Source organism: Accipiter gentilis, chromosome 33 (assembly GCF_929443795.1).
Source record: "Accipiter gentilis chromosome 33, bAccGen1.1, whole genome shotgun sequence".
NCBI lineage: Eukaryota > Metazoa > Chordata > Aves > Accipitriformes > Accipitridae > Astur > Astur gentilis.
Genome location: NC_064912.1, coordinates 9,646,542 through 9,662,814, shown reverse-complemented (window position 1 = coordinate 9,662,814; position 16,273 = coordinate 9,646,542). Strand labels below are relative to the sequence as shown.

The window sequence follows — 16,273 nt, the reverse complement described above, 5'->3', positions numbered from 1 at the left end:
CTCATAGTGTTTCAGAGCTGTGATAAGATCCAGCTCGGACTGACTACTCCCTATTTCTTGTAAGGGGTCTATTCTTACCATGTTTAAACTAGTCAAACATAGTGCTTGGATCTAGGGCATAAAAACCTGTATTTCCAAGCTCTGCAGTTCATGCCAACCTCTCATACCTTCCAACCTCATCTCACTTTCAAAAAGACTGTATTTAAATAACAAGGTGCAGAAAGTTTTACGTGCATGAAAAAGTAGGAGAACATAGTAGAATACAGACAGACCAGCTCTCCATTTCATGCTGTAATCTGTCAAAGATCTTTTTGACTTAGCATGTAACAAGAAAAGGAACAAAGGTCAACAAAACAGCAAAACACTTTTGGGTCATCCCCCTGGTGACATGCTTTGTAGCAGGCCAACAGTTTTGTCTTCAACTGAGTTTTTGAGGTAGATGGTCAGGATGATTCAGCAGTTTGATTCCCACCATCATTGGTTGTGGGCAGCCTCAAAGTAGCAGGATTTGACTCTGTGAAACTCAGCTCCGCAGTTCAGTCTAATTTTTGGCATTTCTGACAGCAATACCAAATTCCTATTGATTTGAATGTGCTGTCACTTGGCACTTAGTCACAGGCAGCACAACATAACCTTTCTGATGCTTCAGGATGACCATACAGGACTCTTCTGGGCCTAGGATGGGCTGAAATCCTCCCACTCCGTTGCCGCTGCAGTTCCTCCCATGCTGCTGTGGCAGCAGGGCAGAGAATGGACCTTGGCCATTGCTGCTGCAGTAGGAGGAGAGAGGCCATAGCAGGCTCCTGCTGCTGCCCCAGCCCCATGCTCCTAGAGCCGCAGCCCTGGCGATGGGGCAGCGCTCCCTGCTCCCTTCGCTCCTCTGTCCGCAGGCTTCACCCTGCGGGCGCCAGCTGGAAAACTCAGCTGGAGAGAATACCATCTCCATTATTGGAACTGTGTGCCTCTACCAGCCCTCTTGGCAAGGAGGGAACATTTTCTGCCTTAATCCACACAGAGGTCAAATAGTTTCCTCTCACAGCTCTCTTCCAAGAATCCCCTGAGAGCAAGCAAAGGGACACATCCTACAGAGCTCCCTTCCAGAGACTCGACAGCGGGGAACACTGCGCATAAGCCGGTGGCAATGCACAGATCCAAGCTGCTAGGGTCTTCCTCCTGTTCACTCGCACCACCACGCGCATTGCATGTGTATGGATGACCTGGGTGAATTTTCCTGTTGGGGATTTCCAGGCAAGGCTGGTGGCTCTAGAACCACTACTTTTAGAGGAAAGCTGTTCTTTTTTTTTAGAGGAGAGAATTGTCAAGGGAGTTTAAGGAACTGGGGCATCTAATTTCCCCTGAATTTCAGTGGGATCATCTAACCCTCTTAGGCACCTCTAAAATCTTAGTTTTGTTTTTAAGCTTTGTGTCACCTTCTGCATGATCCGTGCTTCTGTCTCAGACCCCTCACACAATCTGGCCTTGCAAAAAAACATTAATCTGTGGGAAGGCTTCAGGGACAAATACTTGGAAACCAATCTCTGATACTCCCAGAGCACAGGGTGTCCATTTGGTTACATACCACAGAGCTTGGTCTTTACAAATATTCTGCTTATGAGTCGATTGCTGACATCTTTAACAGTCAGTTCTCCAAGCTCCCTCAAGATTCATGTTTGTTTGAATGCTGCAAATATTAAATTCATTCTCAATAAGGAAATGAAACAGCCTCTGTCTCCTAGAGATGTTTTTCTTGGGCACACACTCTTCCCTGCTCCCCACCATAGCTCGTCCCCAGCTCCACTCTCTGCTCCACTGCATGGCAGGTTTCCTGATCAGCACCACTCTTGTCCTGCCCTGTAGCAAACCACAAGAAGTCCTCCGTTCACACCTTTCCTCATTTAGAGCTGTCCCCCCCCATAGCACAGAGCAGAACGCTTATGAAAGCTCCAGCATCATCAGCACAGATCTTGCAGCTACATCCTAACTTGCAATGGCCAGAGAGGGAAGAAGCTGCCTCCTCCCTCTCACAGGCAGTGCAAAGCAGCCAAACCCCTCCCGTTGCTCTCACCTACGGAGCAGATACTTCTGGCTGCTTTATCCAAATCCAACTGCAAGGTGCTGTTTTATCCATTTACAACTGCACGACAGAGATGCATCATCCTTCCAATTTGAGCATCGTGGCTCAGAGTATCTAATAGCTGATGCAATTTCCAGGCTTGTTTTATTTCTTCTCTCTCTCATGTAGTAGATACTTACCCTTCATAAATGATCACCTCCTACTGCCTGAACCATGGAAAGGGGATAACTCTAAATTACTTCTCCTTTACCAGCAGTAGTGATAACAATTCTTTTTCCTGTTTTTTTCTTTTGGCCTGTTCTTAATCTTATTCTTCTTCAAATGAAATAGTATTAGAATGATTGGAAATAGTTCTTTGCAAGAAAAGTTCATTTCTGTCCTTTCTGGACCATAGCTTGGGAACAGTTCTACTAGTTATTTTATTATTGCACCAGTATTTCAGTATGTGCCCAACGGTATTTGGGTGATGAGAGATTTTGTATGTATCTGAATTCAGTTCACTGTGATGGGCAAGAGATGAGGCTGCAGAAAGCTGTTCAGCTGGTAGGCTTGGTGTAGTCCTGCCTGTCTCATTGCACAGACATTAGTTATGCCTTACTTTTCTCTCTGATCTTCAGTAACATAAATAAGCACAGGTGTCCTCATCTGGTTTAGTTCCATGAAGCTTTTGATTTAGGTGATTTCAGACACAGCAACAAAAGAATGGGAATCTGAACACAGATATTCTAAGGTATCTAAGCTGGCACCCAAAAGTATCTGCATAGAAATATGAGATATGACACAGGACCTATAGTGCTTTGGATCTACCACATGGCAGATTTGACAAATGTGTTTTGCCTGGAACATGTCCACGTTTGCCTCCCTTCAAAGCAGAATATTTTGCTTCCTCAACAGGTGTCTACTGAGTCAAAATGGCTCAAAAAGCTCTCAGCGATGACGAGAAATTCCTCTTTGTGGACAAAAACTTCATTAACAACCCACTTGCCCAGGCTGACTGGTCAGCGAAAAGACTGGTTTGGATTCCATCAGAGAAACATGGATTTGAAGCAGCAAGTATCAAGGAAGAGAAAGGGGATGAGGTGACAGTTGAACTGGCAGAAAATGGAAAGAAAGTGACACTGAGCAAGGATGACATCCAGAAGATGAACCCTCCAAAGTTCTCCAAAGTGGAGGACATGGCAGAGCTGACTTGCCTCAATGAAGCTTCAGTGCTGCACAATCTAAGGGAGAGATACTTCTCAGGTTTAATTTATGTAAGTAGAATCAAACATGCACACGGCATTTGCTATTACATGCTAACCATGTCCCATCACAAACAAGGTGTATCCTACTGCCAGGGATACAGTCCTTGCGTGTAACACTGCTGTGCAATTACTAACCCACCAGTAATAGCATCCTAAACCAAAAATGTATTTAGTTCACTTTATTCCCCATGACCTTCCTGCTTCTTTAATAATTGCTTCTTTACTTAACTGAATTAAAACCCATGAAGGTTTCTTCCCCCAAACTTACTAATTCTGAAAGGATATTGTTGGCTTGGTAAGAACGCTGATAGCTGAACAACACCTCAGTCCTGCTGTTTGGAAAAGAAAAAAAAAAAAATCTATAGGGACTTCTGAATGACTTCAGTGCAAACCTGAGCAAGTTTCCAGCAACTTGCAAAAAGAACATAGGGAAAAGCCAAATCATGCAGCCATTTCTCAGGCAAAACTCCCATTGAAATGCAGCTGACAAGTTCTGGTTTGGTGGGTGCTCAAGTAAAACCTTATGTTTGAGTAAATGAATAAACCCACTGGAATTCAAGTGAGAGTACTCATTGAGATAAAGACATCTTAACAAGCAAAGCAAAAGCCATGCACACAACCAAAGCAAACCAAGGAATTCATTCCCTACTTCCCATGGGCAGGCAGGTGTTCAGCCACCTCCAGGAAAGCCGGGCTCCATTACACCTAACGCTTACTTGGGAAGACAAACACCATCACTCCAAACGTCCTCCATTACTTTTTCTTCCCCCAGCTTTATATACTGAGCATGATGTCCTGTGGTCTAAAATATCCCTGGGGTCAGTTGGGGTCAGCTGTCCCAGCTGTGTCCCCTCCAACGCCTTATGCCCCCCTAGCCTCCTCGCTGGTGGGGTGGGGTGAGGAGCAGAAAAGGCCTTGGCTCTGTGTGAGCACGGCTCAGCAGGAACTAAAGCATCCCTGTGTTATCATCAACACTGTCTTCAGCACAAATCCAAAACATAATCCCGTACTAGCTACTATGAAGAAAATTAACTCTATCCCAGCCAAAACCAGCACAGATGACAGACCACTCATGAGTGAAAGAAAGTGCAGAGCTTAAGTAACAAGGTTTTAGAAGCAGGAGTAGAGATCTCATTAATAATATGAGGAATGCTAAATTGGAAAGTAGGAAATGAAGCAGAAAATAAGACAGTTATATATAGTACAAAAAGGAACTATTTAATTGTTATGCATAACTTCAAAGAGCTAACCTCAAGATCTTTCCTTCAGGAATGTACTAAAATGCACATCAGTATGATTTCTGAAAGAAGCTAGACTTTCCATCTTTTCAGTATTTGAGTTTATTCGATTTTAAAAGTTTGCAGGTGAGCACATGGGCCTATGTACTATTATATCAGAACACGCAGCATTAATTACTGTAAAAGAATTTTTCTCAAAGTGTTATATATTTTTGCAAGATCTAAAAAGAATCAGTAGAAGAACAGTGGGATAAAATGTGTGGGTTTTATTTCTTTGTTGTTGTTCTCAGCAACACTCTGCATAGATGTTCCAGGATAACCAATATGTTTACTTTGTGGATTTTTTTGTGGAATTTTCACTTTCTACAGGAAGAGGAAATTAATTTCCAAAAGCAGATAATGCCATTAGAAACCAAAGAATTTTTCATGGAGACAAAAATGGAAGTGTATCTGAAATTAAGTTTTCTTTCTCAAGAGACTAGATTTTAAGATGGTGGTAAATTAATACTTATAAAGAAATTATTTTGACTTGCATTGCAACAAGTTATTAGTATTTTCAGTAACTAAAATGTGCTTAAAACTGTCCAGCCTTACGCAGTGCTGCCCTACTAGATACTGTCATACCTTCTAAAAAAATAGGGGGCATCTAAACAGAATTTGAGTCTCATCCACTTGCAAAAGCAACTGTAAACAGCCATCTCCTGGCTTTGCCATGCAATGCCTACATTGCCTCCCTTGGAGTCCCACACATACAAAGAAAACATGACCTTAATATCTTCCCCTTTAGAGCATCACTGATGCAAATGGGGATTCCCAATTCTGCTAAAGAAAAAAGCCTACCTAGAAAAAAAACACAAAAAAAACCCCAAAACCCCAAAAACCCCACAAATAATCTGTCCCTTGCATTTATATTAAATGTTATTAAATAAAAAGATTCAGTGCAGAAATTAACAGAGTGACTGTAGACTGGAAAAAGACCCTGGTCTTTTCCTTCATCACAGGTAATTAAGAAAGAAGGGCAAGAAATGTGTTGCCACTAGCTCATGTTTCACATTGCTCAGAACAAACAGAATCTGCCTAGTCCACACGCAAATTAAACCAAAAATTATTATATAAATATCAGTAATATAGCAACGCACCTTCAATGGATTTGCGAGTAGAATCAAGTTTCTTGTACCTGCATTCATAGGCACTACCAATTCAGTCTTCGCCTAACAGTGCAAAATGCTTTCTTAAATACAGATAACTATATATGTATACTGGAACCAGAGGTGGGATTCTTCTGCCCACACCTAGTCATTTACAACGTAGATGTGTGTATTTGTGCCAGTCTCTTAAAAATCCTTCAGTGGCAGCTGTCCAAGGGATACACAAGCTGAGGTCTCCTATGGACACTATCCTTAAGATGCTTCAAATCACGTCCTGCTTCCAAACCGTCTAGGGAGAGATACAGCTGGGGTCCCCCTCTCTGGATAGACTGTGCCCCCGGGAGAAAGATTTAAGGCACAGAAACTTCAAACCACCCACTTCCAATCACATGCTTAGCCAACTGGCTTGCTTACCTTCAAAACATCACACGTATTAATCCGGTTTCCCCAAATCCTTGCAAAGCAGATACCTAGAACTACAATCACCGAAACCAGGAGGTCTTGGTCAGCTTTCCCAACATGAGAGATGATATCAGTCAGAGTCCAGTTAGAAATGAGGATTCCTGAACGTCATCAGCTCAGGCTTTTGCCCTGCCTTAATAACCTGCTTCTTGTGCCTCAGAGTTAGGTCTTCAAAGGTTATCTTACTGTATGCCTGGGTGTGCAAATAGCCCTGCATGTGGCAAGTCAGGAAAATGCCTAGAAATCTCAGGGAAGGGAGGCCTAAATAATTTCCTGCATTGGAAATTTTCTTTCCTATTATTTTACTTGGTTGGGGATGATTAGTTGAGTACATACAGTAGAACTATTTCTACTGAAAAAAAAAGACCTTGCTGTCCTTTCCTCAAGGGCCTTGGTGGTCATTCTAGAATAAAAACTGTCACTTTTCAAGTGTATTGTCCCCACAGCACTAAAGTTCATTTTGACACGATTAGCACGGAGTTTCAATCTGAACTCCAGCTTCAATGAAAATCCGGCACAGTAATTATCTACCTTCCACCTCAAGAGTTTTAGCCTGGAGATATTGAGAACTGGCAAGGATCTTGAGCTTAATTTTCTTGTTGTCTGACCTGAGACTGTGGTGATGCAGTCACAACCTGAAACAGTAGGAGAGGCCCTGATCACCACCCGCAGCACCCCAGAAGTTCTCCTGCCCAGCATGGAGCACCCAGCCTGCTCCTCCTTGCTGCTGGAGGCTGATGGATGCTCTCGCCGTGTTTGCCGAATACCATATAAAGTGTTCAGGCTGTGCCGAGGCTGTGTTGTGCCATTTCCTATTATGGTCAGGAAAGGGAAATCCCTGTGCCCAGAGCCAAGCTTCCCAGATGCCATTTTGCAGTCCTGCACTGCAGTGCTTCCTACGGGGGAACCGAGGCAGCTTGAGCCATCCTCAGACACAGCCCTGAGATTAAGGCATGGCAGCAGCGGCACACCACAAAGCACTCATTCACACAGCGTGGCAATTTAAAAAAAAAAAAAAAAAAAAATCCAAACCCACTTATGCCTAAGTCAGAAAGAGCATAATTTCATTATTTCAGTTTTTTTAACTGGCATGGTTTGAAAACTAACAGCCATAGGCCAGCTTAAATATCATAATACTCCTGCAATTATAATCTCATAACTTTGTAATTTTTTATTTTGGGGTTTTAAAATTTTTATTTTTAATAAAAAACCCTTGCAAATTCCTTACTGTTAGTAATTGTTTATGAAATATGGCTCACCATCTATTATCATACACTATTATTTCTGCTCTAGTTCAATAGCTGGAATATTCTGAAATAAAGGAAAACTAAAAAAAAAAAAAAACCAAAAAAACCCCAATAACAAAAAACCCACTCAACAACCAACTAACAAAACCTGGATGAACAGTTATCAGCTGGTAGCTACCATTCTTGTTGGTTTATGTATGTATTTTTATATTACTACCTTCATTAAGCTGTAAACAGAAACCACATTTTTCCTTAAATTTCTTACAGAAATAATCATGTAGTAAAGGCATGACTATTCCATTAAGACATCTATTTGGAACTTGAGTAATTTTTTTCAAGGACTCTCATCAATCATCATTGTTATATGGTGTTCATATAATCTTTTTTAAAAAACCTTCTTCTAACATCAATCCAAGCTTCTTCCCTAGGATTTCAGTTTACAAAATTTGACCCCTACCTAAGCAAGGACATACCCTGGTATGAAAATACATGTATAAAGAAATATTATGTATTATTACAGTAGTTACATCACCACAGATAAGGGTGATTCACTATGTACTGAAAATAACTGAAGTCAAGAAGCTCTAACATCAGATCATGGTATTTCTACAGATTACTAAATTCACATACTTTCTAGCGGCTTGCTTATTAGAAATAATTATTTGTGCACTTGCAAACCACCCATACACATACATTCAGAAAATGCTGCTTCATTTGTTACACTAGGCAGAATACAAGAGTGTTATTTGCTAAAATCCTGTTAGGTCAATGCAGCTGATGCCTGTGTTTCCCAGACTAGGCATGGCACATGATATTAATTCCGGTTTTTATTTGAATTTCCTTGCAGACTTATTCAGGTCTCTTCTGCGTTGTAATAAATCCATACAAACAGCTGCCCATTTATTCAGAGAAGATTATCGACATGTACAAGGGAAAGAAGAGGCACGAGATGCCGCCTCACATCTACGCTATCGCGGACACAGCCTACAGGAGCATGCTGCAAGGTAGGCCAGTTTAATGCTGCAGTCCTTAGAAATCGCTGCCCACTAACGTGGGAAAAAACACCTTATAACTCCACATGTGCTCCTGCAAGAAGCACAGCCAGAAAAGATCTGTTACGGAGGGTGACACAGCCTTTCTAGAAGTTTCAGAGGAATTCTTTGGCAGGAGCGGCAGTCCACAAACACTGTGACTCAAAAAGGAAAAACAATCCTTTTACCCATCTGTGTTGAGGCATGTGGGAAGGTTTCAAAGTCAAGCAAATAGTTTTGGCAAATACGGGCATGGAAAATGCTCCCTCTCCACCAGTGGGGACTATTCCAAAGTTAGCTGCTAGCACTGCTGGATCTGTCGGCATTGCTCCTCTCTCTCTCTCCCCTAGCAAAGCAAATTCAAATAATGTTTTGGGGCTACTTTCATTACCAGCTAATGCTTTGGAGCCCTGAGTTGAGTTGTGCTCTGTTTTCTAACAATAATGGCAACGAGCAGCAATAGGAAAGCAGTCAGGCCCCAAATGGTGCCAACAAAACCTTCAAAATTCACAGTGCTCTCCTCCTTCTGCAGTCACTATTGACAGACTGAGGGGGTTTTGCTCTAAGGAAAAATCATAACGTAGGGATGAAAAAGCTATAGTGATGAACATATGAGGCTGCAACACCTACAGACTACAGGGACATGACCAGTTGCAATCTCGCAGCCACCTCAGGTACTCCAGGAAACCAGGACTCTACAAAACGCTTTGAAATTTGAATGCCCTCATTAGGAGCCTGATCCTGCAGAAATTCTGACCGGTAACTATGGCTCAGCAAGGCTTCCCAGTTTGGACCTTAAGGATTTAAAGGTTTAAAGCTTATGGGGTTTAGATCTGACTGGTGAAAACAATAAACAGCATCTCAAAATTTCAGTTTAACAGCTAGATTAGTACCCTGTATTGATTTATTTGTAATATTTACACACATACAGTGATTGCTTCGGAGAAACTAATCCATTCAAACCCACTGCGCACTTTATCTGACTATGCAAATGAAATTACACAGTATTTCTCCAGGTGCACAACACATCTTAATCACAAGGATTGCAGTACTCCTGTACTTATCCTACTTGAAATATGAACCTGATGAATTTACTGGAAGTTACAAGTAGTCAGTTTAGCGTATCATAGTTAATTGCTATTTTCTAAACCAAGATTTAGACTAGACAAAGTCCTTCCCCACAATGAAAAAATATCATCTTATATGTGTGTGCCAGGCCATCAAATCCACAGGCAGACTGCTACTGACTGAAAATACCAATCAAAGCCCTGTCATTTTGTTACAAGCAACATATATACACACACACCCCAATGGTGATTGATATCAAAACCGGTCTTTTCCCCCCCAAAAGTCCTGAGTACTCATCTGTACTAACTGTAAAACTAACAAAAGAATCCTGATAACAAAATCCTCAGAACTCCTGAATATTATTTACTTAAGTTGATTACCTAATTATAACTTAGGTTCCTGACTTTAGAATCTTATATTTCCGGATATAAGAGTGTTTGAAATGTAGTTAATTCAACTCTAGACCCAGAGAACTAGGTATCCGCTTTACAATATCAACCTTTTTTCTTCCTATGGCTTATGTGACATTTCTTTTCAGGAGCTATTTCTGTTCCTTTATTTGAGTGCATTCCAGAAGGCAGAGCTGCAGTACAGCAGAGAAGGAGGATCAGTAAAGCAACAATAAAAGATATCCTGAAAACAGACAATCCTCTGCACTATAACAGCAGAGTTATTCAGGAAGACAGGCATATAAAATATGTTTAGGACTAAGGGAGCAGGTGCTTTTAAAATAACATGATTCAGTAAATATAATTTTTTATGTAACCATAGTTACAGGAAACTTACTTGGCATAAGCTCATCCCACTAAGCCACAGGCACGTATCTGCCTTCCAGATCATCTCTTGACCACTGTACTCTGCATCCAGCACTGTCCAGGGCTCCAACAGGCCCTGAAGTCAGAGCAGTCTGCTTTCCTCAGTTCCTTTATTTAAGCAGCAAGCCTTGCAAGAGAGCTTTGCAAGAAGCTTCCAGCTTCTGCAGATCATTAGCAGTGTTCTCATTCAGCTGTGCAGAATACAGCTACTTGCCCCTAAAAATGGGATGGGGAAAAACAATTAGGAAAGGGCTACAAGCTATCTGCAGGAAAGAGAAAAAAAATGTAATAATACAGCCTATGCTGAAACAGGAGAATTGTTTTGGCCTGAAAGTACATGAGCTTTCTGCTTCATATAAAACTACTGTCAGCACAGATCAGCCAGCAGCATAAGGGCCTCTTTCACTCTTCCTGAGTGTCTCCTGTCCTTCCTAACATGCTCTCCCAAGCAGCAGTTAAGCCACTGGAGCTGGCTTGCCCTTCATTGTGGTCATTAACTGCACCTAGAACAGCCTGGGTTCAGCTATGACTCCCAGGCTGGGTGCTGGGAGGAGGAGGCAGTAAGAGTGCGTGCTTCCTTCTATTCACTTTTTTGATGCTCATAATAATTTCCTGGCCCCACCAACTCTTGGGGAAGCTTTATGCCTTGTTATTCATGTGCTCCTTTTGCAAGGAATTCTTGACAGCAGAGAGAAGCAGGAGAGCAAGTGGAAAGAAAAGAGAAGGGAATAGATCATCAGTTGAACCTTTAAGAGAATGCTCTTGCACAACGTCCCATCCTAACCACACACAGCTGGCATGGCAGTTGGGGAGCAGTCCCACAAGAGCTTGCATCACAAGCCCAGGACACCCACGCTTTACTTGCTTATTTACTTGGACATACCATTTTGGAGTCTCTCCATCTCTGAAGAGGGCCCCAGCTGGTTTTAAAGCTGTGCTTTTGTTTGTAAAAACGTACTCATGTTTTGTGCATAAAGCTAAACCAAACCTCAAAATAACTCTGTTATTCAGCCAAATTATGTTCACATTGGGGTGGTGAAAGTGGGCATCAATGTGATTGTGTGTGTGTGTGTACGCAACACATACAGACATAGAGAGCTTCATAGTTTTTTGTAAGCATATTTGCAAATGGAATATAAAAAAAAAATTCTTACTCATAAACATGGATCAGGGCACTGAATGTTTTCCTTGTGAAATTTCAGTATTGCTCCTTATCTGGGAAACTTGCATAGTTTCTTCTTGCCAAAGTAAAATATATCTTAGATTCACAAGACTGAAGAATTACATTCTGGTACTTCATGACCAGGGCCACTTGCCCAACAGCAATCAGCTTGTTCAGATGCCTCGGGGAACCTTTATCTTTTGGTGAATCAAGTCTCAGTGTCTGAAAATTGCTGGTCCTATTGCAGGCTCATCATCTGGGAATCAGCCCTTCACATTCTCACCCTCTCCTCTGCTGGCACAAGCATCCAGCAAAACACATGCGCTGTGCACACTGCATTCTTCCTCTGCTTTAGAGACTTACTTGGTTAATGTATTCATTAAGGATGATGTTTAAGTCCCATCAAAGTTGTTCTGGTAATAACACTTAGGCACTGTTAACAGAAATCAGATAATTAGACTTTCTTCCAAATATGCAGAAAAGCTGACATCTCACAGGACACAGGAATTAATGAAAATGTTGGCTGGAAAGAGATAAAATTTCCACTTGTTTCAAGTGGTTCTGAGTACCTAAAACCCTTTTACAAATCACAGTCATGTTATCTCATGCTCAAACCGGGGTGCTAGATGTCTTGTTGAATCTACTGACTACCATGTCACTAATGCAGCATAAGCATTGCCCAGGCACAGTCACTGATGCTCATTTCCAGACAGAACAAGAATAAACTTTAGTTTTCTTTAATCTAAAAGACCAAGAGAATATAACATCCCACAAGAGCATTTTGTAAGTGTATCTGTCCCCAGGAGCTACCACGCTGAACTGGGCCCCACTGACTGTCTTTACAGACAAGCCAGCTGACTACTGCTACACTTAGAGACTGCAATCATAAAAAAATCACCCTATGCTTCTGCACCCACCTGTCTCACCTGTGGTTTGGATGAAGTACCTCCTCAGTGGCACAGCTGCCATAGGAAGGGCTCAACCCCCATTCCAACTCCTGCACTGCCAGCACCACTCTTCATGCAGTCATGACTCAAAACTGCTCCAGGCAAAAACGATCCCTTGCTTTATGCTGAATTAGTTTTTAAGGTGGGTCACCCCCTCCTGGTACACAGTGTGACTGTATGAATGCTGGTAACAGCAGCGAGGAGAGGGCAGTGCAGGCCAGGGAAAAGGCACTGGACTTGGGTGGATAACTTCTCCCTGCAGCACTGCCAGCTTCCAGTGATGATGGAGCTGAGACACCAGTCCAGTAAGGATGAGTAATTCTGCTGCCTTCTGCCATCTTCCCTGCATGCAGCAAACAGCAAATAAGTGATAAACAATACAAATGTGAAAAGTCAGGTTATGTAGCAGTAGTAATAGACATAAAGTTTCCATGTGGATGATTAGGCTTTTATTAAGTTCTCTGGCAATAAATCATCATGGAAAAGATATATTATGGTTTTCTGCAGATTCAAGAAGGTTATCTATTTTCTGCAAAGCCATTTTTATGCAAGCTTGAGTTAAAGATGGAAAAACAAACAACTTGGTAGCTACTGGGAGGTATGGGAGGGAAACACAGTTCCCAAGATCTTAGAAAAGGAGGCTGCTGTGAAAAGCCATCTGTTTACTGTGTCCTTAGCAGGACTGTACAGAAATGTCCCCGTTAGGAAGTGTCATTATTAACAAATGTAAAGAAGCAGTAAGTGAGTGTTGGAACATGGCTTCAGGCTGTTTTTTTCCTTTTATGGTAAAGCTGCCAACTTGCTGCTTCATTGTGATAAACCATCTGATTTTATTTGTGATTAAGCAGAGTTAGCTGGTCTATCAAAAACAGAGGGGCATATGATTCTTACAAGCAATTTGGAGGTGTTTGGTAAAAAAGCTAAGCAGATTCCAGAAAAAAAAAAAGTTAATTGCATGTTTAGGAAAGCTGGTAGGGTTTAGAATGTAAATGTAGATCTCTATGCTATTAAAAATTGAGGAGAAAATTAAAAAAAATCCAAAACATCTAATAGAGACATACAGGAGGTGGATATGATAGTTTTCCAGGTAGTGTAAAATTTTTTAAAAAGGCATTAACCAAAAAACATATTGGAATCCAGAAGACATATTTTGTTACTTTTTAAGCCCCAGGAATTATGCTTAAGGAGTTTTATTCATGCAAGTCATTCTCTTCTTATAGATCCACCCACATAAAGTTGCAGACTCCCAAAATAGGGCACAGTCTTTTTTATATATAATAAAATATTCCAGAGCAGAAATAGGAGTAATTGAATGGGAGAGCCCTTGAAAGTAAATGAGACCAGTATCTGCAGCTCAAGTCATAACGGAATAGGATTAGGTTTCCTGATAAGTTTCATCCTTACCTTTGCAATTTGTTAGAACTGCTGAAAGAAATAGAGAAACATCTGGAATTCTCCCTCCATGAATGTGCACAGGACAGTTTGTCAGCATGAGGTTTTGCAGGACAGGTTGCACAGTTCAGCAACGCAGGGCTGAAAGCTTCAAGACTTCATATGGCTGCCAAACACAAGGGAAGTTAGAAGGGGATAAGTTCAGTGACCGAGAGAGAAGATTGCAAGAATGCCACGGGGTTGTTCACCTACAGAGAACCGGCAAATCGCATAGGTCCAATCCTGAAAACCTTTCAGACTACAAGAGAAAGCTGAAAGCGAATAAATAATTTTGATTTTCCCTCCAAGAGCCCCCAGTAGTCCTCAAGCAAGTTGCTGGCAGTGAGAGTCACGAAGTGCTGCTTCACCAGAAGGCATCTTTGGAGAGCCAGCAACCGCCCACCAGTCCCTGCTTTCAGTTTGAGTCCTTCCAGAACCAAAGACCCACCATTCCCTCCATTTCCCTCTTATTCCCATTTCAGCAGGATTTGTTCCCTGTACCTACATGAGGGGCTAGGCTGATTGAGTCCAAAGAAATTCAGTAACTCAGGCTTGGCTTGCACAGCCTATTCTCTATCCCAGAGGGTACTTGGTGCAACTTCTGACCTTCCTAATCCTTCTTCTGCTCTTACATTTCAGCAAAGATGCCCACGGGCATGCACTCATACAAACCCCTGTGGTGGGCCAGTTTATGAGATACCTTCAGGAAGGCTTTTTCTCTTACTGGGGAGCAAAACAAGGGCAGCAGTGGGCAGCAAAGTGTAGTGAGAAAATATTTGGCTTGGAGGAGACGAACTTTTTCTAATGTTCCCTGCGCTCAGAAATTCCACTGGCAAGCCCGTATTAAGGAGTCACTTTTATTTTCTTTATGGTATTTATGGGTTTGTGATGCAATATCAATATATGCCCATGGTTTCTCTTTACACAACAGTGTATTTTTAGCAAAAATTCTACCATGTTCTCACTTCTTTAACTTAAAAAAAAAGCCTAGCTAGTATCCTGCAGTGAAAAATAAACATGGCTCACAGCTCCTCTCCTCCCATATGTTTATGTGGAAGAGTCCTGCTGTGCTGATTGCTGACCAATATTTCCAATAGAAATGTAATGAGTCATTTTGCACCAATTTACTGAATAAAGCAGTTAAGTGGCACCATTTGCCGTGTGAGTGATCAATAAAGCAGTTAATATTACAGCTATTGAGGAACTGGGAGTAAACCAGTTGTTTAATATCAGTCCAAGCCATAGCAGAATCCTCTACTGCTTTTCCTAGGCTGGCTGTGGTCCAGGCAGCAATTACAACTTGCAAGCTTAATAGGTTGAATTTATCTCCATTATCTCTACACAGTACAGAAAGCTTGTTTATCTCATGATATTTATTACATACAGGGTCAGCAATAGGGGCAAGCAATCAGATAGGTAGTCCTGCAAGTCACCCCACACACTGAATAAAAGGAGGAAGGAGTTCATATCTTAACCTCTGAGCAAAGGCTCTGCTGGGCCAATGCTACCTCTGCATTTGATAAATAATGCCAAACCACACAGAAACACTCTCTTCAGCCTTAATTATCTGCCTCAAGTCTCAGATTTGTAACCTCTGCACACTTTCCAAAAATGTGTTTGACCTGCCTGGGAATTTATTTTCCTAAGTCAGAAGATTTTTCTACAGTCTGTACAGTGACAGCCTCACTCAAAAGAAGGGCCAACTTCAATGCCAGGGCAGGTTGCTCAGAGCCTTGGTCAAGTCTACTTCCAAATAGCTGCAAGGGTGGAGATACCACATGTCTCTGGGCAACCTGTCCCAATGTTTGACCAGTCCCACACTGAAAAAAATTGTTCAGAACTGCTCACAGCAAACATGCTAGTCATGCATCTTTACATAGAGGGCAAATTGTAAAGCCTCCCATTACCACAGACTTGCCTGGAAGTCTTGCTTCAGTGGAGCTTTACAAAACAGTTTAGCATTGTGGAGTGCATTGTGAAACCTCAGTGGGTGTTCACTGTCCATCACAGCCTAGAGATCTTAGCCTGAGGTCAGCCTTTTGGTAGAAAATTCTGTGTAAAAGTTCTGAATGTAAAGAGAAACTCTGACTCCAAAAGCATAAGCAGGGAGGAATGCTGCAAGAGCAGGTTATGGAGCTAGGATGCGATCCTAAACCTTCCTGCAGCATTACAGTGTACTGGACTCTGCTGCGCAGAAACCTCTTACATGGCTCACATAGTAGAAATGGAGACTTTGGCCCACCTTTTTATAAATCTTGATCCAAAAGGTGGATCTTAGTAAAAAGCATGAAGAATACTTATGTACGTGTTGACATGGTCTTGTAAAATATGGGAGGTATCTTGTTTTATCTTACTCTTTGGAGGACATCTCAAGAAATTACTTGTCCTCTTGATAAAAGTTGTCTC

General features: G+C 41.8%; 1 protein-coding gene across 3 annotated transcripts in view; it reads left to right on the top strand.

The window, feature by feature from the left end:
- The window catches only part of MYH11 (myosin heavy chain 11), a 62,546-nt gene that overhangs the window by 3,660 nt on the left and 42,613 nt on the right, over positions 1 to 16,273 (top strand). For all 3 annotated transcript variants that reach the window (XM_049790932.1, XM_049790931.1, XM_049790933.1), the window contains exons 2-3: positions 2,969 to 3,327; positions 8,261 to 8,417. In XM_049790932.1, coding sequence (XP_049646889.1) covers positions 2,986 to 3,327; positions 8,261 to 8,417 — 499 coding nt within the window. In that variant the 5' untranslated portion in view covers positions 2,969 to 2,985. The remainder of the gene's footprint in view (positions 1 to 2,968; positions 3,328 to 8,260; positions 8,418 to 16,273) is intronic.